Genomic DNA, 27,809 nt, shown 5'->3' with positions numbered 1-27,809 from the left:
TGAGACCAGCAAGGAAAGTACAGACCAAATTCAAACGCCTCCTGTCTGGCACTGGAGAGCTGTGGAGACAATCAGGACCAAGAGGACAAAAACCTCACAGCAGGGGCCCCTGGATGCCAACGTGAGCCGACATTCTGCTGCCACGCTTTACTTCAGGGAATCTGCACATTCTGGGCATTGAAAGCAAGAGGCTGAGGATCTGGCAAAGGACCCAGGCTAGTGTCAATGTCAAAGAGGCGCAGACACAGCGAGCTTTGGGCAGCCTCACAGGAATGGAGGGGCAAAAACGAGGGATTTGCGGGGCTGGGATTCCTCTGAAAAGGAAGGACAGAAAAGATAGCACAACATGCTCCCACCTTCCCCCATGTTCTGAAACTGTGCAGGGAGGGAGGAGGCTAAGAGGAAACTTTTGAAAAGAAGTTAGGAGTTTCCAGCCATCCTGGGAAGCTGTGGTGATGTGGATTAATGTCCAGGACCTGCCACAGAGGGGAGGCCCTGCTGAACACTCTGGGTTCAGGTGGAGTATCTGGAAGGCTACAACCTTCTGACAGGGGTAAGCCAGAGGCAGGCAGAGGACAGCCACCAGCTCCTACTTTATCTGCCACTAAAGCAAAAGGCCACCAGAGTTTTCTCACCTTTTTATATATTATGTCTGGCATTCAAGTAAAAACTCTCGGCCAGGTGCATTGACGCACATCTGTAATCCCAACACTTTCGGAGGCCAAGGTGGGGAGGTTGCTTGAGCCTGGGAGTTCAAGACCAGCCTGGGCAACATAGCAAGACCCTCCCTCTCTATAATTTTTTAAAAATATCTGGGCATAGTGATGAGCACCTATAGTCCCAGCTATTTGGGAGGCTGAGGTAAGAGGACCACTTGAGCCCAGGAGATTAAGGCTACAGTGAGTCATGATTCCGCCCCTGCAATCCAGCCTCAGCAACAGAGAGAGAATTTGTTGCTAAGAAAAAAAAAATTCTAGCAATGTCTAGTAATATAATAGCAGGCAGATAAACAGAACCAAATGACCAGAATCCAAAAGAAAAAAAAAAAAGACAATAGGAACAGACCCTCATTAGCAGAGAAGGACTTTTCAAAAGCTATCATTAGGAATGTTCAAGAAAACAGGAAAAGATGGAGAAAACATGAAAAGACAACATTTCAACAAAGAATTAGGATCTATTTTTAAAAAAGAATTAAATGAAAATTCTAGAACTGAAAAATGGAGTAATTAAAATTAAGGCAGTAGATTACTAAAGGGAAGATTAGAGCAGAAGAGAAGATCACTGAGTCAGTAGAAAATATTCAGACAGAAGAACAGAGGGAAAAAATAGGAAAAGCCAGAAAAGGTGATAAGAGACATAATAAAGTCACATATGGAAGGTCTGACATGTAAGTGGAGTTCCCAAAGCAGAAGGCAGCCAGCTCTTGGTGAGGGTCCATACAGGGACCCCCCTTTTGCCTCCTAGCCTTCCCTTATCTTTGCTCACCTGTGACACAGCTCAGCAAAAGATGGACTTTTTACCCCATGGGACTTTGCACTGAACCCGTCAATAATGGTTTAAACATTTTTGCTAAACTGTAAAATTTGGAGTTTCTCTGCTGGCAGTTACTCTCCACCCTCCTGCCCCAGTATCCCTGATGACGCCTCTCCAGCCGTGTCTTAGTAGAAAGGCCAGGCCAGGCCTTGGGCCAGACTAGACAGCTCAGTGCCCAAAAGGGAAAGGACATTTCTGGGACCTGCCGCATCACCACCAGGTAGGGACATCTGGGCATGAGTACTGCAGATGACTGCAAGACTGGGGTCATCTTTCACCACCATCACCTTGCTGGGAAGTTGCATAACTCTCCTGTTCTGTACTGATAGGGTGATTGGGTTGCAGATTTGTTTTCTAAAAATACAGCCTATGTTATAAAAGGAAGAATAAGTTCCCTTCAACCAGAGCTAAGACTTAGTTTCCTAAAACCCATCAGAGGGGGAGCATACAGCAAAAGGGCAGTCTGACCTTTTCAATAAACTGGGATCAACCCTACCCTCTTTTCACAGCGTCCCCTCACCTTGCAGTTATGCAGTTTATTTACAGCTTACTTTTGAACCTAAGTACAGGACTTTACAATTATTGCTACCCTTTTTTTTTTTTTTTAATTAGCACCAGCTCCTTTCTATTTCTGAAATTTCTTTGAATCTAGCACCTGATCAATCAGCCAGCCTCTTCCAACTTCGGATCATCTGTAAATCTGTCCAGAGTGGTGGATAACCCCTGCCTCAGATCCAAAAGACAAAAATAAACAGAGGGCCAGGCCCAGGGGCTCAAGCCTGTAATCCCAGCACCTTGGGACGCCAATGCAGGCAGATCACTTGAGGTTGGGAGTTTGAGACCAGCCTGGCCAACATGGCAAGAGCCTGTCTCCACATGTTGTAATTTTCTTCATACAAAAATTAACCAGGTGTGGTGGTGTATGCCTGTAGCCCCAGCTACTTGGGAGGCTGAGGCAGGAGGGTCACTTGAACTCAGGACTGGAGGTTGCAGTGAGCAGAGATCACGCCATTGCACTCCAGCCTGGGCAGGAGTGAAACCCTGTCTCAAAAATAAATAAGTAAAATAAAATAAACAAATAAACAAAGACCCCAGGAAGGAACTAGGAAACTGCTACTCTGTCTTACACAGGTGAGTAGATTCTCCAGGATAACATGGCAGGCCCCTGATTATCGGCAGGGCCACTCCCTCCAATTCCCCCACCTAACGCTGCCAGCCACAAATCCTTCTTTTCAGTGCACTCTGCCTGCTGCTCAGCATGTGCTGTTGACAAGGCTCAAAAACAGAAAGCTTGTTGTTGGAAGGGCTGGATTCCCAAGCAATGCATCTGTAAGATAAAATGTGTATCTCCAGGGGATTTGTGTTTCTGCTCTGGCTCTGCGGCCCCAAGGAAGGAGCCAGGCTGTGGATTGGACCAAACCTCAGTGAGCACTGACCAGGCCAGACGCTGTGCTTAGCTGTGCAGGTGCATCACCTCCATCAAAGCCCACGCATCCTCTCTGGCAAGTGCTACTTCCTCATCTTATGGGAGAGGAAACTGAGGTTTGAAGAAGGGAAGGAACTCACAGGCTGGCCGCACAGTGAGTGAATGGTGTATCCAAAACTGGAAGCTCAGCCCTCAGGCAAAAGGCCACTCACTGGCTTACTCAGCCTGAGCAATCGCTGAAGCTCCTTCCAGCTCCACACCAGCCATTCTTTCTGCCACATTCATATCATCTGGTCCCTGACAGAGGAGTGACTACACATTCCCTGCTCAGCTGCAATCCCCAGAGGCAGATGATGTCTGGCCTGGTCTCTAGCACCCCACACATGGAGCAGAGAATATTGGCCACATGCCAGGCAATGATGTTCCAAATTATAGTTTGATCAATGCACTCTCCACCTTTTCTCCGAGGCCTGGAGTTTTTAGCAGCTCCAACCCCAGACTTCACAGCACCCAAATCATGTCACTGAAGGAGCTAGCGGAGGAGGCACTGTGTGGCTCATGCACCTGACTTCCTAACCCAAGGCTGGCGAGACACTCAGCCCCTGAAAGCTTAACCAGCGCCATCCTGCTCACATGAAACAGCCCCAGCGTCCAATTCCAATGGTCGCAGCTGTGCGGTCTCCCTGAAAATCTGACACTCATGATTTTTTTAAATGGGGAGTTTTCCTTCTTTGCAGGGTGACAAAAGTCTTCCTAATGAGAAATACCAAGAAATACCAAAGGGTTAAAACTGCCTGAAGCCCTCACCAGTTTCTGGTACCATGGTTTAAAAGACAAGTTTTCATGCTCTGGGCTGTAAAATGCATCCAACACCACCTGTGCTCAGCTATTGGATTGAGGCTAAGTTTATTTTTCTGGTGGCGAAATCAATCCTTGGGCTGTGTTAAAACAAGTAGCAAACTGGTCAATGAAGGGGAGAAGTCCAGTCACCTGAAGAAAACAGGGTTGAAACAGCATTTCGGCAGCTCCAGTCATGACAGCACCTTTCAAATTGTTCCTCCTCCTTAGGTATCAACCATGCTGTCAAATGTGGAAACATGAAATCTACAGTTTCCCAGAATCATCTGGATGTTAACTCTGAACTGTATTTCTCAGGCAGAAAGAATGAATCATTCTTGCAACTTATTCCCCTCCTCCACCCCTGCCGTGCAGATTTACTTCATATTTAATTATTATTTTTTCATAATTAACAAAAGGAGAAATCCATTTGCTGTTTTTTTTCCCCTTGGGGATTTGGAATAGAAACTTCTGCCACCAGTGGCTTGTGTTTCCCCCACCCACCCCTCGCTCTCTAGAAGCTTCTAATTTTCTCTAACAGAGGCTTTGTCTGTAATGAATGAACCCTGGCTACAAAGTCAGCTTAATTAAAACAATGGCATTCCAGAGACAATAGGAAACAAGGTGCCGGCTTCTGTGCCGGGTGCTAACCCCCAGCACAGCCTTCTGCAGTGACCTTAGCAGAGCTACTCCTGATGCCGTCAAGTTCAGGGACAGCCTGGTCTTCTATTCACTCCCTCCAAGGCTCTGCCAGAGGAAATCCAGTGGGGGGCACGGCATTCTCATACCTACACATACCGATCCTCTATTTAAGATTTCTCTGTGCTCCACCCCCTCAGCAATGTGTGTCAGGCTGCCAATAGAATGACGAGAAATGGAGAATCACGACCATTGTTAAAATATTTCAGGCTTGTTGTCCCCAATCCCCTCCCCCCGCCAAAAAAAAAACCCTCTGCCTCAAGAATGGGGGTTAGTCAAGATAATCTGCAAACATGAAGACGATGCAAGACTGTCTGGCTGCTTTCCATGAAGACACTGAGAGCAGCAGCAGGGATTTCGTTCCCTGGTCAGACCCCTGGCAGACATCCTGGGTTACACACCACATCCAATTAGGGGCCGATTCCTGTTGCCTGACCTTACAATGACACTCTCCCCTTCAGCTTCCTCTTCCTCTCCAGGGTCTCTGCCCTGGGTTAGGAGTGATCGCATCTCACCTGGGTGACTACATCAGCCTCCTGTCTGGCCTCCCCACCTTCCACCTTTTCCTAGCGACACACTGCCAGTGGGGTCTCTTCAAATAGGAAGAAGCCTGGCCACCTCGCCCTCTCCTTGAGAACTTGGATAGTTCTTCCTAAGCTTCAAAATAAAGTCTCAGCTCCTCAATCTGGCATATGAGCACATAAGCTCCAACACCATCAGGGACCTACGAGCCTTTGTAAGTTGTCTCTCTTGGACCCTGTAGGGTTGTGCCCCAGCCCAGCAAGGTAGACTTTGGGCCCGCCCCACAGCCAGACCCACCCTATAGTGGTGTCCCAGGTCACCCACTGGTTATTTTCCCTGCTCTGCTCAGCTGCTTGATGCCAACCATAATGGCAGTGCTGTATGGAAGGGGGACACAGTTACATCTCCATGTGTGCTGTCCCTACCAAAGCAAATGCCACAGCATGTCCCCACAACACACTGACACAGTGGCCTGATGTCCCAGAGGGAAAAATGTAACTGTCAGAGATAAGAAATGTTATAACAAGGGACATGGAAGAATATGATGGTCAAATCATGGTCCTGTTCCATCAGTGAATACAAAAATCAAACTCTGCCTTGGTAAGAATTTTAAATAAGGTCGGGCATAGTGGCTTATGCCTGAAATCCCAGCACTTTGGGAGGCTGACATGGGCAGATCACGAGGTCAGGAGTTCGAGACCAGCCTGACCAATATGGTGAAACCCTGTCTCTATTAAAAATACAAAAATTAGCTGGGTGTGGTGGCACACACCTGTAATCCCAGCTACTCAGGAGGGTGAAGCAGGAGAATCACTTGAACCCGGGAGGCGGAAGTTGCAGTGAGCCAAGATCACGCCACTGCACTCCAGCCTGGGTGACAGAGAGAGACTCCATCGCAAAAAAAAAAAATTTTTTTTAAACAAAAAGAAAATAACCGATGTCAAATGGTGAGAGATTTACCCCCAACACATGCCAGTGTGTCCCCAGGAGCAATAATCGCACCTGCGGGCACCCTTCCTGCTTCCAGGCTTGTACCTTGACCTGCTCTGTTAACCCTTTGCAGCCTCTGCTGCTCTCTCACACTTGATTCCTGCCTCTCTGGGCCTCTCTGATGTTCCCAGGTGTCTGTCTCCATTGGTCCCATTCTCCCTAGGACAGGGCCTCCAGAAGAGAAACCCTTGACTTTTCCTCTTCTTCACAAGCAGCACCGCCAAACCCTGTGTCCCATAACACCCTTATTCATTGGTCCCCAAATCTCCTGCATTTTCCCAGTTCTGAGATTCGGCCTTTGCCTTCCTTTCTTCCTCAAATGCCCGTCATCCACCTGAGGAGCCCTTGCACCCCTCTCACTTGGATGGCTCCACTTTTTAAGATTCCCTGGGTCCTCCCACCCCTGCCCACAACAGACAGAGCAGAAGGGATAATTCCCCTTGCATTTTACATAGAAAGGTGCTGTGGTCTCGGTGTTTGTGTCCCTGAAAAATTCCTATGTTGAAATCTAATTCCCAATGTGCTTGTATTAAGAGGTGGAACCTTTAAGAGGTGACCAACTCATGAGGGTGGAGTCTTTGTGAACAGAATTAGTGCCCTTATAAAAGAGAGCTGATGGAGCTTATTCATGTGAGGACATGTAGAAGGTACCACCTATGAGGAACGAGCCCTCACCAGACACCAAATCAGGTGTCTTGATCTTAAACTTCCCAGCCTCCGGAACTGTGAGCAATACATTTCTGTTGTTTGTAAATCACTCAGCCTAAAGTATTGTGTTGTAGAAGCCTGAACAAACTATGGTAGGTGGGTAAGAATGATTTGGAGAACAATGACAACATGGGAAAATCCTATTACTATATAATATGCATACTGGAAATGTACCTTGTAAGGAATTCTGTATGTAGTCATACGTGTTCAGAAATAACTTATATGATCTTTTGGTTTTTGTCTGTTTTTTGAGACAGGGCTACCCAGGCTGGAGTACAGTGGCACAATCTCGGCTTACTGCAGCCTTGACTTCTTGGACTCAAGCAATCCTCCCACCTCAGCCTCCTGAGTAGCTGGGACTATAGGCACGTGCCACCATACCTAACTAATTTTTGTATTTTTTGTAAAGATGGGGTTGCACCATGTTGCTCAGGCTTGTCTCAAACTCCTGGGCTCAAGCGACTTGCCTACCTGGCCTCCCAAAGTCCTGGGGTTACCAGTGTAAGCCACCGCGCCCTGCCAATTTGTGTGTTTTTAGTTGGTAAAAATAGGTTGTACTGAGTCAGTACCATTAGAATTAGACAAATATGTCTCGATCTGCAAAATATTTTTAAACATTAAGAATCAAGGAATAATAAGAGACAATGCAGTTTCTGTATTTTGACAAACATCTTGGACAGCAACATACTTGTTGACATGAGAATAGCAAAGAGAGAGGTTCATTTTGCCATTTTTAGGGACCATGATAGGGGTGGGAGAACAGACATGGAGTTCAAGATCTATGCAGGAGACAGTCACTGTGATCACCTGGTCAGGGATGCAGGTTGCACAGAGCCTGCTGCAGGAACCCAGGAGTGGTACCTGCCTGCTGTTTCCACCACTGCTATGGTCACATGACCGTGACTGTGCATCAGTCCTCAGCCCTCATCAGATGCAGCCAGTCACCACCCACTCCTCCTCATTTGCCTTCCAGGACACCACATCCTCCTGCTTGTCTTGTTCACTCCCAGCATAGCATCTCAGACTTTTTCATTGGTTGCCCCTCATCGCTGTGGCTCTAATTGTGACTATGCTCCAGGCTTTAGTCCTCAGACCTCATTCCCATCTATACTCTTTCCTTGGGAGATCTCTTCCAGTTTCTTGGTGTTCAGTACCATCTATATGCTAATGAGTCCACGTTGACATTTCCAGTCTAAGCTCACCACATTTCCACTTGCATTCTAGCAGGTAACTCTAATAAACAGGACCCCAAACACCTAATCTCCAAATCAGCAGGTTCCACCCCAAACCTGCTCCTCCTCTTCCAGTTGCTGGAATGTCATATTGGTGACTCCACCCTTCAAAATGCCAGCATCATCTTTACTCCTCTCTTTTTCACAACCATATCCAGTCCCCAGAAATCCTATGGCCTCCCCCTGCACCCCTGCAAAATCTATCTGCTTCTCACCCCTCCACCCTTCTCTCTAAATTCACATCCATCCCATCTCCCACCTACATCATCACAATTGCTGCCTCTCCTCTGCCCACCCCACTCCCTACCAAAGTCTATTCCCAAGATGACCTTCAGGATCTTCCAAAAATGTAAGAATGTAAGATCACATCAGTCTCCCTCTCAAGACCCTGGCTTCCCACCTCAGAGGAGAAGCTGGAGTCCTTGCCAGGGCCTCTAAGGCCCTATGTGGCCTCATCTCCCAGCAAATTGGCCTCTTTGCTGGGCCTCTAACACGCAAGGCACCTACTACCTCAGGACCTCAGCACAGCCCTTCCTTCAGCCCGGAATGCTCCTCCATGGGACAACTACACGGCTTGATCGCCCACCGTCCTCAGGCTGCTGCTCAGATGCCACCTTCTCTGGAAGCCTCCCCAGTCCCCCTATTTTAAATTCCAATCCCATTTCTAGCCCATCGTTCTTTACTCCCCATCCAGCTTTATTTTTTCTCTATACTGCTTATCATTTAACGTGCTTGTTCAGATTTGCACACATAAACACACACATACAGTAGAATGGAAGCCCCATGAGGGCAGGGATTTGTATGTTTTATCCACTGCTGCATACTGATGTGTTGAACCATGCTCAGCACATGATAGATGTGAAATCATTATCTGTTGACCAGTTGGTGGTTCCACGCTGATCCACCTGTGTCACTTGCCATCCTGAGTGCATGAGAGGAAATCCTGGACCTCAGGGGACAGGATGGCAAGTCACCATCTACCGTAGTACCCACCCTGGGCATCACAGTGCTGGACTCACCTGTCAACCCTCCCTGTCGGACAGGGAGCTCCCATAGTGTAGGACTATGTCCTTTACAGCTCAGAATCCTCAGAGCCTGCCATGAGGCCTGAAAAAAATATGAGTAGATGCTTATTGAATTAATGTAATCCAGAAAATCCAGGGCTAAGAGGAATCCAAATTAAATGAGATAATATGAAACCATAAATGTGATTTAAAAGACACCTTTGTGTGCTGTGCCTATCTTCTGGTGTTTGCTAAGGCATTTACATCACTTTGTGTGTAGCAGTAGTATTTCACTTTGTATAAAGTAAGTAGTACACTTGGGTTTATCTGAGGATGTGGTAGGTGGATAACTGAATTTCTTCCCATATCCACACTTGCTCAAGTCTTTGTCCACATGGGAACTGTCTTTCTCCATCACCAGTGGAGGAAGCACAGTACACGCCACCATAAGCTTTGGGTTCTAGTCTTCCCTTCAGACTTACCAGTCTTATGTCTGACCTTCCCTCCGGTGATCCTCAGCTTCTCCATCTGAGGTTAATTCTCTTACAATAAGAGAACAACTGGTTGATGAAAACAATTCAGGAATGGCTTGTTAGAGAGGATCTGTGGTTTATGAACATACAGAAAGCAGGAATCACCAGGACCCACAGAGGGTTCACAGAGAAAATACTCTTTCAGGTGAATCTTGTTTCCTTCATTGATAGGGTTAAGAGGCAGTAGAAATGAGGGAGATCAACAGTTTATGAATTCCGTAGGGCATTTGATATGTTCAATGGAGTTGACATGAATTTAGTGCAAGGACCATTGGATGGCTTGGGGACTGGTTGGATACTGTTCATCAGAGGTTACAATTGAATGTTCTCAGAGAGAGGTTCTGAATTCAGGACTTCAAGCCTCTATCCTTTGCAAAGTCCCACTGAACACTTTTATCACTGGCTTGAATGAAAATAAAGAGGGCATGTTTATTGCATTCATGGATAGGCTGGTAACAAAGATGTCATGACCCAGGGTCAGAATTAGCATCTAAATCACACTCAGTCATAAACTAGAAGCAATGGCCTGGATCCAAAAATATGCAATGAAAAGGGTAAAGTGCTATTTTTGGCACCCAAGAGCTACTTGCCCAGATACAGAATTAATAAAGGCATGGTATAGCATCAGAAGACTTGAAAAGGTGTGAAGGGCTTTTGTTGACATGAGTCAATGGTGTGCTGTTAGTGTGCCAACGACCCCACTCCAACTCACCCCTCCCACAGAAAGCTAACTTTGTCTGAGGTATAGTACAGAATCATAGCCACAAGTTTGAAGTGAACATCCACTGTGTTCAGTACTAGTCTGATGGTTCCAGGGACCACATTTTAAAAGGGATGTGAAACGAACAATCCAAAAATAAAATTAAGAAAGCAATTCCCTTTACAATAGCATCACAAGAATAAAATATTTGTGAATGCATTTAACAAAAGCAGTGAAAAATTTATTCTCTGAAAAAAACTATAAAACATTGTTGAAAGGCATTGAAGAAGACATAGGTAATCCATGTTCATGGATGAAAAGATTTTTAATACTATTAAAATGGCAATACCTCCAAAATTGATCTACAGTCTCAACACGATCCCTACATTCATATAGAAATACAGGGGACACAAAATAAACAAAACAATTTTGAAAAAGAAGCACAAAGTTGGAAGACTCACACTTTATTTCAAAACTAACTGCAAAACCACAGTGATCAAGATGGTGTGGTACTTATACAGGGATAGACAAACACATCCATGGAACAGAATTTCAGTGTCCAGAAATAAACCCTCACATGTATAGTCAATTGCTTTTTGACAAGGGGGTGAAGACAATTTAGTGGGGGGGAAAATAATCTTTTCATTAAATGGTGCTTGGACAACTTGATATCATGTAAAATAATGGAGTTGGACCCCTATAACACACCATATATGAAAATGAATTCCAAATGGACCAAAAGCCAAAATGTAATTGGTAAAACCATAAAACTCTTATGAGAAGAAAGAAGAAAATATAGATGTAAGACTTTATGGCATTATGTTAGCAACGGCTTCTTAGATATGCCACCAAAACCACATGCAACAAGAAAAATATGGATAAACTGGACTTAATAAAAATTTAAAACCTTCATGCTTCGAAAGATATCAAGAAGGTGGAAAGATAACACACAGAATGGGAAAACTATTTGCAAATAATATATCTGATAAGGGAGTTGTACCTAAAATATATAAAGAACTCTTACAAATCAATAATAAAAAGACATAACCCAATTTAAAAATGGACAAAGAACCTGAACAGATGTATCTACAAAGAAGATATACAAATGTCCAGTAAGTATGTGAAAAGATGCTAGCATCATGAGGTATCAGTGAAATGCCAATCAAAACACAATGAAATATCACTTCACACCCACAATGACTATAATTTAAAAGACAGACAATGCAAAGTGTTGGCAATGATGTGGAGAAAAAAGAACCCTTAGACACAGTTGGTGGGAATATGAAGTGGGGCACCCACTGTGAAAAACAGTTTAGCAGTTCCTCAAAAGGTTAAATATAGAGTTACCATATGACCCAGCAATTACACTCCTAAGATATACCCAAGAAAAGTGAAAAAGTATGTCCATACACAAACTGATCCATATCAACACTATTCATAATAGCCCCAAAATGAAAACAACCTGAACACCAATCAACTGACTAATGGACAAACAAACCATGATCTATCCATACAATGGAATACTGTCCAGCAATAAAAAGTAAAGTACTGGCCAGGCACAGTGACTCACACCTGTAATCCCAGCACTTTGGAAGGCCAAGGTGGGCAGATCACTTAAGCCCAGGAGTTCAAGATCAGCCTGGACAACATGGTAAAACCTCATCTCTACAAGTAATACAAAAATTAACTTGGTGTGGTGGTGTATGCCTGTAATCCCAGCTACTGAGGGGCTGAGGTGGGGGAATCACTTGGGCCTGGGAGGTCAAAGCTGCAGTGAGCTGTGATTGCATCGCTCCACTCTAGTCTGGGTGACAGGATGAGACCTTGTCTCAAAGAAACATAAGTAAATAAAAAAAAAATGAAGTAGCCAGGCACAGTGGCTCATTCCTGTAATCCCAGCACCTTGGGAGGCCTAGATGAGAGCATCACCTGAGCTCAGGAGTTTAAGACCAGCCTGGGCAACACGGTAAAACTCCATCTCTAATAAAAATACAAAAAATTACCAGGACGTGGTGACTTGTGCCTGTAGTCTCAGCTACTTGTGAGACTGAGGCAGGAGAATTGCTTGAATCTGGGAGGCGGAAGTTGCAGTCAGTCTAGATCATGCCACTGCACTCCAGCCTGGGTGATGGGGTGAGACTCTCAAAATAAACACACACACACACACACACACACACACACACACACACACACACACACAAAAGTGAAGTACTGATACATGCTACAACATGGATGAACCTTAAAAACATTATGCTAAATGAAAGAAGCAGTTAAAAGAGAACACATCCTGTATGAATCCATTTATAAAAAATGTCCAGAACAGGTGAACTATAGCGACTAAAAGCAATTAGTGGTTTCCCAGGGCTCAGGTTGGAGGGGGTGGGAAATGAGGAGTGACAGCTGCTAAGGGGTATGAGGGTTTCTTTTTGGGGTGATGAAAATGTTCTAAAATTGATCATGGTGACGTCTCCACAATTCTGTGATATACTAAAAATCATTGAATTATATGCTTTAATTGAGTGAACTGTATGCCATGTGAATTATAGCTCAATAAAATTGTTATTGAAAAAGAGGGGTATGAACAAACAGGATCTCGGAATGAAAACAGGCTGTGAAACCACATCCCAGGCAGAAAAGCTGAAGAAGGCAGGAATACAACAGAAAGGCTCCCGGGGAGAAGCCACCTACAGATATGGGAAGAGCTGTCACATGGAAAGGGAAGACGATTCTCCATGTGGCCCTGAAGTTGACTCTGCTCCTCTGTCTGGACCGCACATTCCCCCCACCAACAAACACCCAATAACTCCTACGCACTTTCACAACTCAGCTTTCCCGACACCTCCCAGGGAAGCCTCCCCTACTTCCCTCCATCTTCACAGCACCACATTTCTTGTTTTCAACTCACTTCCATCTGTCGTGACATATTTATTTAATTATTGGACAACAGTCTGAGAACCTCAATAAATTACCAGCTCCATCAAGGGACCCACTTAGCTTTCACTCACCAGAACTTATCACTCCCTGGCAGATAGGAGGTGCTTAATAAGTATTTCACGAATGAATGAATGAATGAATGAATGAATGAAACGTAAAAGCCAGAAACTACAGGCAGATCCTCTAAGAAAGAACTTTCCGAGAGTCTGAGCCATCTACAGATGCATGAGTGTCACTGCCACTGCCTACATGGAAACTGACGGATGACACGGGTGTCCCAGGGAAGGGCAAATAGGGTTGTTTTTCCTTCTGTTTTAAAATCTCACAAACAGTTCACATACACTGGAAAAATCCTCAAAAGCAGATAAGTAATCAAATCAAATCACCCATAATCTCTCTACCATGTGATACCCCAGTTAACAGCATAGCCTTCCAGAGTTGGGCTATGTAGCATTTCCTTATATGGACAAACAATACTTGAATGAATGGGGGATGATGTGGCTCTTTGTACAGCTCACAGCCTTCAACCATAAGTCACACTTCCTGGATGCTTAATCTGTGCCAGGCACCATGTTAAACTCTTGACATGCATTTGATTCTTCTAAAACCCAATGAGGCAGATACTTAATATTCACGTTTCACATTACAGACGGGAAACTGGACATTAAATCACGTCACTTGCTCGAGGTCATAGACGCAAGCCCTCAGATCTCAGCAATCTGACTCCAGAAACCAGCAGGGGTTCCACAGATGTTGGCTGAATGAATCACTGAATTAATGAATGTATGCTGAACCACCCACACTAGTGAAAAACTGAGCTGAGCCTAACTAGCTAGTTGGGTATTGTCTTTCAAATGCTCTAGAACATCATTAATACCCTCAGGGGTCACAATAACCTAAGGCTAAAAAAGGAATATCTTGACAACATAAGGAGCTTTCTTTGGCTCCAACTTGCCACCACTGGAGAGGTCTACCTCAAGAGGGAGTCCCAAGCACCTCCTTGAATAAGGCTCTCTGATGTCTCCCTTGTCCAGGCTTCTGTAACCCATGGAGTCATCCACAGGGTTCTCAGTCACTGGCAGAGCCCCTGCTGGGCCATTCCCGGCCACTACCTCTACACTGACTGCAGCCAATTGGCCCCTGCAGCTGCTTTGATGCTTCTGCATCCACTTTGGAGGTGCTGGTGCCACCTCCCCTGCTGGTACAGAAGCCACTAGTGCTGATGCCAACACCATGTAAGTGTCACCAACACTGCCAGTGCCAGGCTCACCATTGCCGCCATGTCACTGGAGCCACCAACTCAACACTGCAGGGGCCAGCGTGGTGCTGGGGAGGAGTGAAACCTTTGTGTGTTGTTTGTTCAAGCCCCACTCAGTTTGTAGGCAGATGGGGGACAAAGTGGGTGTCAAGACATCATGAACTGCTCCGAACCGCCCCTCTTCTCCAAATAAAGCTTCATTCTGGACTGTCTGGAGATTTCCAAGCGAGAGAGGACTTAGTCCCTCAGGTAAACAAATTCCCGGAAAGCCCCATTCATGTTCCCAAGACGTCTCTAAATTCTCTCCAGCAGACGGTGGAAGCCAAGGTGTGACCTGCTTTCTGCCCCACCTTTCTCCTGCGGTGTATAGAGATGACCAATTGTGTTCCATTGTTCTGCTACTGGGACGCTTACAGGCATTTATGGCCCATCTTTTAAAATTCAGCAAGATTTCGTGGTATGCATTTGTGATCCAACCTAACCCTTGACTTTGCCCTAGTTTCCTTTCAGTCCTGTTTCAAAAATGTATTGTTTTGATTATGTTGTTATACATAAGCCAGAAAGTCCCTTTTGAAATAAGACAAGTGTTCATAAAATAAAAGGAAGAGCTAGAATACGAACTTATGGATACATACTTTAAAAAGCTTATTTCCAAATGTGGTGAGTTTCATTAGCGTTTTTTCTCTGCAGACTTCACACACGCTTAGTAGAAGATCTTCACCAAACGACTTGGTAGTTCCAGGTGAAAAACAGAACTGTCTTAAAAAGCTTCACTGCATGTGAATTACAGAATGACTGTTCACCTCCTGGCCTGTGGGAGACAGACATTAAGGACATGTCTGCGAGGCATGGCTGACCCTGGGCAAAGCTGGCATTCAGGACTCCCAGCCATTCCTCCCTCTCCATCTCCTTCAGCCCAGACTCTTTTCTTAAAGGGAACCCAGCTTTCTGCACTGCTCTGGGTGGTCCATAACAGCTGAAGTCACAGTAAGGTTGAAAGCTGTAACTCCATGCATGCTTCACAGTCAGGGGCCTTGGCAAAACCCCAAAGGCAGGACCACCTATGTAATTTGCTGGGCCCAGCATCAAATAAAAATGCAGGACCCTTCATTCAAGGAATTAAGAATTTCAAGATGGTGAGAACAGAGAGTGAAACCACGCACAAGGCCTTGTGTGACTACACAGTCACAAGTCTGAGCCATCCCTGCATGAAGGACACACAAAGGCACACTTTAGAAAATTATTTTTATACACAACCTAATTTTTACGGAAAACAATAAATAGTTGCAAAAACAACACAGAAAATTTCAATGACATTCCATTCTCACAGAAAAACCAGTTTTGCCTCAGCTCTGTGATTTGTATTACTCTGGTGCAAAGGTGTGAGACACAGTGTTGTAATTTTTACCATGTTTCCATCCAAGCCGCCACAAGCCATCAGTGTTGTATTTTTAAGAGAGAAGTTTGGAAGTGGTGATCAGATTGCATATGCCAGATATGGTCTGGTTCATCCCCACCCAAATCTCACCTTGAATTGTAATAATCTACACATGTCAAGGGCAGGGCCAGGTGGAGATGATTCAATCAGGGGGGCAGTGTCCCCCATACTGCTCTCATGGTAGTAAATAAGTCTCACAAGATCTGATGGTTTTATAAAGGGGAGTTGCCCTGCACAAGCTCTATTTCCTGCCACCATGTAAAAAGTTTCTTTGCTCTTCCTTCACCTTCCACCATGATTGTGAGGCCTCCCCAGCCATGTGGACCTGCGAGTCCATTAAACCTCTTTCCTTTATAAATTACCCAGTCTCTGGTATGTCTTTATTACCAGTATGAGAACAGACTAATACATACCACAGCAAAGCAGGAAGGGGTAAGAGAGCCATGGGCATAAGAGGTTCTCAAAGGACGGGTAGGATTTGTCAAGGCCAAGAGGAAGGGTTCTAGGAAGGGGAGCCAAGGAGCGGAGAGAGGAACAAGCAGCAGAACTGGTGAGGGGGGCAAGAAGAGGGTCACCCACCAGGACAGGCGGGGCGGGCTCACCTAGGGCAACTGAGTTACTTCAGAAAAATACATAAGCACCCTTTCAGAGTTCTGAAATCTGATTTTAAAATAGGGATTTTGTGCTCATACAGGGTGAAAGTAATGTGACTCACTCAATGTCAAATGGACATAAATGCATATAAATGACAGACACATGAACTTTATCCTTCTACACGCAATAGCATGACAATAGAATCCAAAGGATATACATGAGGACTGACTGCTTGAAGTCTCTGAGTGAACCATCATCCAACACTCCAGATCTCATGGCTGCCTCTGAGCTCTAGCAGAGCCTTTCGGTTTTGTGCTAAGGCTGTTCTCAGTGGTGGGTCATCAGTCTTACCCTAAACATCCTGCCCAGCACATTCTGGGAGGGCGCTATGGGCACTGGTGGGCACCCCTGGCAAAGAATGAAACTTGTGTTCACCACCATTAACAAGCTCAGCCTCCAGGGACTGAATGATGAGGAATAACACTTGAACAAAGTAGGACTTGTCATCTTCCTACCTGAGACAACACAGATGGAAAAAAAACTTAAGAATACTATTCTAGCCAGGCATCCTCCTCCTCAAATGAGCTTTCTGACTGAAATATATTATGACACACCATTGCTCCTGGCAGAACTTCGAGAGCTTAGAGGTTTGTCTTTAGAAACATGTAGGCCAAGATACATGCTGTCATCTATCCTACAAGGAATATAGATTAACAGAGAATTTAAAGTCCAAGAAACCATGTAACACATGTATACTCCTCCAGACTGCAACTAACTCTTTCTCTGCCTGCCTCTCTTGCTGACTTTATATGGGAAATATGTTAATTTATGCAAATATATACACACTATGTTAATTTACATGCATAAATGTGTATATGTGTATGTATATGTTACATACGTATATTAAATATGCATATATGGGCTGGTAGCAGTGGCTCACACCTGTAATCCCACCACTTTGAGAGCAAAGGTGGCTGGATTACTCAAGCTAAGGAGTTTGAGACCTTAGCAACATAGCGAAACCCCATCTCTACAAAAAATACAAAAATCAGCCAGGCGTGGTGGTGCTTGCCTGTAGCTACTTGGGAGGCTGAGCTGCGAGGATCCCTTGAGCCTAGGGAGGTCAAGGCTGCAATGAGCTGTGATCACACCACTACACTCCAGCATGCGGGACAGAGCAAGACCCTGTCTCAAAAAAATAAATTCATGTATGTATATACATAAAAATATATACATATAAGTGCCTATCTAAATATGCATCTATTATATGTATAAGTATACGCATATATATATAAAGAGCAAGAGGGGCAGGGAGAAGATATGTGTGTGTGTGTGTGTGTGTGTGTGTGTGTGTGTGTGTGTGTGTATATATGCATTAATATATACTACAGTACAATTCAATTCCATTTTATTAAACCCAGTCAGCACTTAAGAGTCTCTGCAATGTGTTGGCCTAAGGATAAGCAATAGAACACAAAGTTATGAGTGTCACCAACCTCAGGGAGCTGTCTAGAGGAGACACACTGAAGACCAAAATGCCCCTCCTATCAGCATGGTGGCTATTTATAATGGGAGGTAGATGGTTTGGTAGTTCTGTATTGATGGTGGCCAATAACATGGGTCAAGTCATGTTGGCTGGGTTCAGGTCCCAGCACCACCACTTTGAAACTGTATGACATCAAACATGGAACTTGAGCTTAGGGGTCCTTGTTGGTAAAATAAATGCAGTCACACACTGCATGATGACATATCGGTCAACGACCGACCACATATATGACTGTGGTCCCGTTAAGGTTATAATACTGTGTCTTTACTATACCTTTTCTATGTTTAGATATACAAGTACTTGCCACTGTCTTACAACTGCCTACAGCTTCAGTGTAGCAATATGCTGTACAGGTCCGTACCTTACAAGCAGCAGGCTATCCCGCATATACTAGCTTAGGTGTGTGGTAGGCTATACTATCCAGGTTTGCGGAAGTAAGTACATACTACGACGTTCACACAATGATGAAATTGCTTAATGATGCATTTCTCAGAACATATCCCTGTCACTAAGCAATGCATGACCGTATCTACAATAGTGGCCTCTTCATAGGGTAGCAGGGCTTAAATGATATAACAAGTGGAAGCACTTACACTTATGGGAACCAAAAGGCACTCAATGGAAGGAAACCATCATTGTTACCAGTCTTGTTGTTATTGACAAGAACATCAAGTTCGACAGCAGGGGCACAGAAGAGAAAAAGTCAATCTAACTTGGGAGGTGTCAGGAGAAGCTTTGTGGAGGTGGTGACATGGAGTTGAATCTTTCTTAATAACATGTGTTTAGCAGGGGAACAAAAGGAAGGAAAGGCATTCCTTCCAAGTGTAAGAAAGGTTTATTCAAAGGCCCTGTGGCATGAAACACCCTAGCATGTCCGGAGGATGGTCAGCAGATCAGCACAAACAGAGTGAGGGTTCAAGGTCAAAGAGATGCCAGAGCCAGATCTGGAAGGGCCACCAACAAGCCCTTAGCAATGGAATAACAAAATCAAATTGGCCTTTTAGAAGGTTTAGGTAATATTCAACCGAACATAATTTCACCTTTCCGGGGCCAACATCGCGACGATCAGCTGTCGCGAATACTACTGGACTGTGTTAATGCCACAAAACAGAAAACCTGTAATTCACACGTTCTTTCTTCTGTGCACAAGTCTTCAGAAGGTTTTTGTTTTAGTTGTAGTGACTAACTGGCTTATTTTTCCACAATGATTTAGTTGCCAAGGAAGATTTTCTTTACCACTAATCTGCTCCAGAATGATTTTAAAATACTCATCCACAAGGAAAATCTTAAGTGGTCGCTTTTTAGCACTCAAAAGGGCCGCATGACAACTGTTCACCCTCAAAGTGCACAAACAGCAATGGCAGCTTTGCAGATCAGGACGAGTTGGAGAGGGTATGGGAGGCATAGACAAGGTAAGGGTTAGAACTGGAATGAAAAGAGAAATGAGAGCTCAGAATAAAAGCAGTGTGAGTAAACAACAGTCTATAGGAGCAGCAAGAAAGACTAAGAAGGTCACTAAAGAAGAGGAAAAAGAGCATGTGATATGGTCTGAAAGGAACAGACAAAACAGAATAGGACAAAAATGCAAAGGGTCTTTCAAAGGAAGTCAGTGGCAGAAAATTTGGGACAGCCAATTAAACTGCTTTGATCAATATGCTCACTCATCATTCAGGAGGTCAGCCAATAAGTCAATTCTATTAATTCTCTTTTTCAAATATGTCCTGGGCACCTTCCATGCCAGGTGCTGAAGATTCAGAGCTGAATTAGTTTCCAGCCTCCGTCTTCACTCAGTAGCTCACCTGCTATTGGGCTGAAAAAAATAACGTGATGCACAGAACAGCGCATGGTCTCCAACCATCAAGAACTCATGCCAGCAGGGAGAGGATTCACTGCTATGGAGGACCTGATATCTGCCAGGAATTGTCCTAGGCGTGTTTATTTATGCCGTCTTGCTTGATCCAACCTTCCTTTGATAAAATCAACAGGCATCAACAATCTGTTTTTCTGGCCCCATTTTCACTGTTCCATTTTAAAGAGCACAGAGGCAGCGGGTGGGAAAGAGGTCATCAGACAAGTAAAGGATGCTGAAAAACCAGTTTCAGATGCCCTTTGTTTTAGAAACCCTCATTTCCAGAACCGTCACCTAAGGATTGGGTCTGAGAGTTTCATAAAACAAACATTGCTTTTTCCAGTTTACTTTTTCCCTTTAGTTTAACGTAACATTGGCCCCAAATGCCCATGGATTAATTCCGTCATTCCTTGACTAACAGGCCCAAAACATTTCCATCTGTTCACGTGTGTTTGTGTGTGCTCAAGTGCTGGTGTGTCCAATTCAGACACGACTAGGGAGTGCCATCATCCCTGCGGGATCTGCCAGTTCGTCAAATCCAAATCCTGGATACAGATGTCCTGTCATTGCCACAGGACTGCTTCTTTGTGTGGTAGCTGCTGCAGCCTGGGGGTGGTGAGAATTAATGGTATTTTGCTTAAGTTGTAAAAAACAAAACAAAACAAAAAACAAGATAATCATGTCAACCCATAATGTGGAACTGCAACTTAGCAAGCATTTTATGGTCAACTGAGAAATTCAAAGAACATGATAGAGAGAGTTAAAGCAAGCATGAAAGAGAGCAAAATCGCAACCACTCTTTGTTTCTCAGATAACTTTTCTCCTGAAAAACCAAATCAAATCAATAAATTTATTTATTGAGCAACTATTATGTGAGAGGTACTGTCTGTCCCATTGAATATTACAGGATTTGCTTTCACTATGGTCTTTTATTTTTTCCAGTATTTAAAGCATTGATCAAGATGCTTTCATGGTTTTCTCCTTAAGCAATTTTATTATTATGAATGTCTTCAGAAGTTTAACACTTTTAGGGCTACACAGTTTTCTGGGTTTTTTTGTTTTGTTTTGTTTTCTTCCTATTATTGTTTTTCACCTAAAGCATTCCCTTTCTTTTCCTACTCTCTGATAAAAATCTAGCATCTGGGGTCTGAGACCACTTGAAACGTCTGGGCTGGGGATTGCTAATGGCCTCCCAGAGATAACCCAAACTGCTGATTTAGCGAAGCCCATTCTTGACCTTGACACAAGACAAGACAGGCAAAGGGGAAGGACTTGGGAGGCAGCAGCAAAAGAAAAAGGATCATAGAAGCATAGAAGCGCTCAGATCTCGCCAGGTCCCTCCCCCATTCAGCAAACACCTGGCTGAGTTGGAAAACACGACCAGCTCAACCTTCCCATTGGCTCCAATTGAAGCTGTCAGTTCTCGGCTTGTCACTGGTTGCACTGGGAGCCCCCAGGCAGCCACAAGAGCCCTAATTAGGCAGAAATGACACTTCTACAACTGACCTGCCAGGACCTTTGGCAAACCATTTAACATCATTAGTTAACATGTTTTAAAAGTGTGAATGTAAATGAACAGCCAGTGGCTTTCAATGGAGTTTGTCGGTGGCATCTCCCCCTCCCTTTCTCAGTCTTTCTCTTTTTACATGAATAGTCCACTTGTTTTCTCCAGAATTGGAGGGAGGCACCGAAGGAGAAGGAAGAGGACCAGTCCTCTGAGAGGAGAGACATGTTAAAGCAAAAACAAGCCCAGAAGAGCGAGAGGCCATCTTCCTGCCTTTGTATGGGCCCTCACAGAGCCAATCTCCCAGGGCCACCAGAGCAGGGCAGGAAGACAACGTGATGCTAGTTCCACAATCTATGCGTGTGAGTGTGGCCAGCGACGATTCTAGGCTTTGGATAGCTGGGGAACAAGTTTGTTTTCTGACTCAAGGGTGCCTCTGAAATTCTCCCAAACCTCTTCCCACTTGTTAGTGTTCTGAACAAGCAGGTTTTGCAGCAGTGGTCTGGCAAACATCTTACACGTGCAGAAGTTTAAACGTCCCAGTTCTATGTATACCTAGTCCCTCTCGACAGGAATGAGGCTCTAGGGGTCATGATTTCAGATGCCAGTTTGATACTTACACACATTAGTTCATTTCCTACCTGAAGCGGCTATTTCCCACTTTGAATCACACTTCATTTTGTTCTTTGCTTTACACCCACAGAATCCGTACACGCCAACACTCTCCATCTGTAGGAGGGGGGAAAAGAGTTGTACTGTGAAAATGTCGCTTTGTTTCCACGTTGCTCTTAAGTCGCGCACCCGTGCTGGTTGACAGTTTGAAGAGGCAGGACCCGGCCGGAGGAAAGCAAAGGTTTAGGTGGGCGCAGAGGAGCTGGGTCCCTGGCAGGCCTGTGCACTTACCACCTACTTGTTGTGTGGCCTTGGACAAGGTGCTTAGCCCTGAGTCTCAGATGTTTTCATCTGCAAGACAGAGATAATGCCTTACTACATCAAGTAAGAAAAAAAATAGATGGAAAGTCACAAAAACCAGGAAGCGTTGTGTGCACGGAAGGAATTGTGGAGAGGCCAGAGCTGCCAAAACTGAGGAACCAGGCCGGTTCTCTCTCCATTTGCCCTGGAGAGATGACATGGAGAATCTGCCCTCTGGTTCCCCAAGGCACACCTGACAGAGCCAATATACCACCAGCCCATCCCAGGGTACTCCCTGTCCTCTCCCTCCACGCCTATTTATTCTTAAAAGGACTGTAGATATTACAAAGACAAGCACTGGGTACAAAACAAATTCCGAAAACCCACAGTTCTATTAGCTATTCATTTCTCTGCTGGGTCCTAAACAATACAAGGGGGAAAGCATGTCTTGTCCATCTGTGGATTTCTGGAAGTCCTGTGAATACTGATGGATACACCGTAGATGCACAATACATGTTTACTAGTTGGAATGCAAGAATTCAGCTTCCACGCATGTGCTGAATGCAGTCAGGAGTGTGTGCTTTACAAAGGTAGCATAGATCCTAAATTTGGAGAGCTTTACTCCTCTCTGAATTAAAGATGAGTAAAATCAAGCAGGCTGTGTGTGGTGGAGAATGCCTGTGAGTGGTCATGAGAGAGGAGCAAAAGAAAACAATCTTAGTTTGGGGCAGAAAGAGAGTGAAAATGCTGGAAAGCATCCTTAATAACAGTAAATGGGCAAAGGGAAAACGGCTCATCGTGATGGGGCATTTAGTGCTTTTAAGCTAAATACCTCAGCATATTAAGCAAATAGAGAAAAGCCAGCTAGAAGATGTCAGCAAATTGAACCGAACAGTGCTCAGAAAGCCCATAGGAGGTGTCTGTTTTTGACCCCTTTTCCCATCACATGCCTGGGCCCAGGCTGCTTGTTTAGTGTTGCCTCTCCTCTCCAGCTGCGGAGCTTATTGAAAAGCTCTTGCTCCCTGCCTGGTTTTGGCACATTTTCTGCAGGTGCCTCCTACTGCGGCCACAATGGGCTGCTAGGGAGGTTTAGACCTGTCAACAGCTACAGGGGAGGGGGTGGCAGCCGTGGAGGGAGCACAGTCATTGTCTTAAAGGGCCAGTGACATTGTATGCCGCCACGGAGCCTGCAGCACTGGCACCTGCTAATGAGATGAACCCTTTCTCCCACTCTCTTTCTCTCTTTAATGATTTAACTAGATCGCTTTGGTTCCTTTCTGGAAGGGGAATTGCTCCATTGATCATATAAAGTAATTGCCTGTAAAACATTGCTCTGCAACAACTACTACTTCCCTGGCTGAAAATGTCACAGCAATTGAAAAGCTCTTAGCCCCGTTCAAGAATGAGGTTGCAGAAGAGAAGTCTTTGCATACGTCCCCAAGTATTTGTGTGTTCCTGGAGTTACAAATTTTTGGTGTGACTGGTGGATTTTTAAGACAGATAATTTCTTCCCTGCTGTATGGCATGATTTTTGTGTGAGATTGTGGTGAACTAAACAAACACACACACACACACACACACACACAACTCTCTCCACCCTAAAATTAGATCTATTCATTCAGAGAAAGAAATTCTCTTCATCACCCATGCCATTCTTCTCTGAGAGCCATGAGGTTGGAGGGACACCCATATAGGTCCAGCGTGATTTGGGAAAGGGTCTTCAGTTCTCCTTACAGAAGTAGACAGTATCTTTATCTAGGAGGAAGCAGCAGCCTTGGTTTGGGAAGGAGAAATTGATGCCTTAATTGTTTAAGATTTGCTGATTTTTCAGACCTGTCACTTGGCGGCGGCAGTGACACACTGTGGGAACGGGGACCACACACTTAAGGAGTTTTCATAAATAGCTTTATTAAATAGTCACTGCCACACCAATGTGAAGGAGTAATTCACCTGGGGATAAATCACTTTGTAACAGGCATGAACCTGCCAACAAAATAAAAAACGGTTAGTGATGGTTTCATTTTTCTCCAACAGGTGAAAGCGTAAGTTTATATCTAAATCAGAGGGACCTTTTTCAACTGAGTTGGTGGGAAGGGCCATTTGCGACACGACATGCTGCCTGCTACCAATCTGGAACAAAGCTCAGGTGAATCATCTGTCATCAGGATAAGCCGTGAATATGTTTCTTCTAGCTGATGAAGGAAAGGCAGCAGACATGCCTATTACTGCACTTTTATAAAAAGGCAAAAACATCTGCCCACTTACTGACAAACAAAGAGCACAGAGAACTGAGCTATAAGAAAAAGACCGTTTATGATGATAAATCTGAAAATGCCATCGAATTTTGTGCAGCTAAATCCTCTGAAATGTCATGGTACAACTTCCATAGCTGCACTTATGTGCATTTTTTTTTCTTAGAATTTTGAGACTGCGGATTTTAGATTTTAAAATCTTTTAATACTAACAGAATATAAATGATAGCGAGCTAGGGCAATTAACACATACTATATCAAAATATACTGTATATAATAAAAGGTATTTTCCTACGTATAATAAAAGGTATTTTTATTTGCCTATTTAGTAAAAAGAATGCAAAAAAAATTCTTTAAATCTAAGCCCATTAAATAAACTGATTCCCAAATATGAAGAATTATGCTGACAGCCTTTTAACCCGGAATTTGAATGTGTTTCTATTTGCTCATACTAACAGGTTTTAATTGTCTGTAAAATGACACATATAATTGGATGTTTAATTTGATAATTAATACAGAACTAAATAAAATATGAAACAAATAATCCCAAAGTTCTGCTTGGCTCTGAGTCCCTTAAATAAAAACAAAGATTTATATACTGTCATGGGAAATGGATAGTAAGTGTAAATTACTTCACATGGCAATTTCTAGTAGCTTTGCCTATTTGATTGGTGGTAAAGGCAGAGGAAAGTGGGTTGAATCAAGCCCATGCATCCAAGAAGAGAAGACCCTGGACTATCAAGGCTGGAAACAGAAACCCCATTCGTACAGAGCAGCACAGCAAGCCAGGGTGTGATGGGAGGGCCGGGGGGTGGCATTCTGCATGGGAGGGAGGCAGGGGTGGCTGGCCTACTGCTGGTCCTCAGGCCGAGTGTCCTCTGCATGAACTCCCAGAGTGAGAGCGTGGGTGATCAGTTTTAACAACATTTCACCATATTTCTGGAGGGGGGAAAAACAGAACATTTAAAGTGGAGAAAAAAAAAAACAAACAAACACATCATCAGTGGAATGAAGGTCAAATCTGACAGCAACCGTGGGACTGGTTTCACTTCCAAGCGCACCCCTTTTTGGCTTATTTGTACATGATGCAAAAGGTCTGCCTAGAATTCCAAAGTTCAAAGACAACAAAATCACGCTTTACATCTTATTCCTCAATTGGATCTCCATAGCACATTTTAAACCATCTGACTTCACAAGGTACAATTTAACCTTCAGTTAAGTTTGTTTCAACTTCATACAAAAGAGGGTTTGTAAAGATGCTGGGGTTTGCATTAAAAAAAAAAAGACTGCATTTTTTAAAATGTTGACTTATTCTTCTGTCAAGACACAGCTGGTTAAATGTAGAGAGAGATGAGAATTATAACCTGGGCTAATATGTGATTTTTCTGAGTGGTAACTGCTAAATTCTTCATAATTCATATTTGCCAACTTATTTATGTAGTGAGAGCCACACACTTCAACCTGAGCACCTTATGTACTTAGAAAATCCATGTGTTTTCATTTGTCACCAATATGTATATCATCCACTAAAAGTTAACATACAGATATGTAAAGGTCCTTAATACTTTAATAAAAAGCTAACAGTCAGGCTAGCGGGTAACAGGACTTGCTGAAATGTTTCTTTTCAATACATAATGTGAACATACTTTCCAGCTGGAAAATGACATCGATCTGAACCTTATTTTATAGCTCTTGAATATAGAACTACTGGCTAAGGGAAGAAATAGATTTTGCTATTTTATGCCTCTGTGGAATGCACAAGATCATTCTAAAGGAATATTTCGAACGCAGTGTTTCGGATCAGGTCAGATGTTACCGAAGCTATATGAGCACAGACTTCACTCCCCTCCCTCACAAAGAGCCTTGCTCTACTTTGCTGTTTCCTACAATTTTCTTAGAATTACATGCCGCAAAGTTCCCTTTCTTTCAAAAGTCACAAAGCACTAAGTAGTCAAAGGAGTCTTCCCATACCCTTGTTTTTCTCAGTTTGACAGGGATCACAGCTCCATTCCTCCAATAATATCCATCCAAAGTTACAGCTTATTTAAAAATATCCCACTGAAAAAGATGCACTTTAGTAATCAACACAAGTATGACTGATTCCAAAGGACTTCGTAGATGCCTTGTAAAAAAATACCCTAAAATCTCACCTACACATTTTGTCAAAAGTAGATGAGACAGGATGGCATGATGTGTGTAATTTTAAAGTCTCAATTTGGAAGCAAGGTGGGTCGATCATAAATATAGTAATCATATGATCATAAACATAGTAATCATATGGACTGAACCTGATGTGGCAGCTAAGCCTTAACCCAAGAGGGTACAGACATGTGTGCAACATTTGATTTACCCGCCAGGGTCTAGTTTTGTGCCAAGAGGTTAGTGCTTTTTTTTCTTTCTTTTTTTTTTTTTTTTTTTAGATGGACTTGAAAGGGTGTGAAAAGTCCAAAGCACGCTCCTAGTAAGTTGGACTCAAGACAGCATACACACAGACTGGAAAATCAGTTCTTTTTAGTTAAAAACAAAACACACAGTGATTTTTTTTCTCATATAATAATATTTGGAGATAAAGTGTCTTGCAAATATAAATTAAACAGAGTTCCTGTTTTGAGTTCATTTTGATTGCATATCCTCATATCCTGTTTTGCAGATTTATAATTATCTCCGAGAAAGACAACTAATTTTCCAGCATTTGGTTTATAGGATGTATACAAAAAACTACTAAATGAACAGATAATTTTCTTTTGCAAATATTAATTTTCTTGGTTCAGAATTTTAAGTGGTTGTACTTTCGGTAAAATAATAAATGATACACAGAACAACATTCATTCTAAAGCTTATAAATTGATAAATACACATTTTATTTATTTCAAATATCATTCTTTAAAAGTTATAGCCCTTTGTTCTTACCCTATAAAAACATAGTCTTTGATTTTGTATTTGATTCTGCATTCTCAAAATCGGCACAGGAACTGTATTTTTCCTGTCAGCTTAGCTATAAAGAAAAGAAAGTATTTATGATTAGGCAACCAAAGTTCCGATCAGACCCACAGTTAATACGAATCTCAACAAGTGTTGGCTGAGAATAATTTTACATCAAAAAGAAATGTGGCACTAGTTCCCTCAAACAGAAACTCGGCTTTTAAAATGTTAGACACAGAAAAATGTTTTAGGAAGTACAGAGATCTAAGGTTAACTCAAATGGAATTCCTACCTTCTGAGTGTGTTTCACTATCTTCTCCCATTTTCAAATTTCCCTAAAGTTTGTAAGACTAGAATGCAAACATATGGTTGTGAGCTTTGTGAGGATGACTACCTTGGATCGCTCAGTGACATTT

General features: G+C 43.6%; 1 protein-coding gene across 2 annotated transcripts in view; it reads right to left on the bottom strand.

Annotated features, from left to right (window-relative positions):
• The window catches only part of HSPA12A (heat shock protein family A (Hsp70) member 12A), a 181,691-nt gene that overhangs the window by 144,571 nt on the left and 9,311 nt on the right, over positions 1-27,809 (bottom strand). For both annotated transcript variants that reach the window (XM_037743969.1, XM_017543784.2), the window contains exon 2: positions 21,949-22,036. In XM_037743969.1, the coding sequence (XP_037599897.1) occupies positions 21,949-22,036 (88 nt within the window). The remainder of the gene's footprint in view (positions 1-21,948; positions 22,037-27,809) is intronic.

This window comes from Cebus imitator, unplaced genomic scaffold (genome assembly GCF_001604975.1).
Source record: "Cebus imitator isolate Cc_AM_T3 unplaced genomic scaffold, Cebus_imitator-1.0 Scaffold161, whole genome shotgun sequence".
Taxonomy (NCBI): domain Eukaryota; kingdom Metazoa; phylum Chordata; class Mammalia; order Primates; family Cebidae; genus Cebus; species Cebus imitator.
Note: the sequence above shows the minus strand (reverse complement) of the source record. Positions and strands in the feature narration are given on the sequence as shown.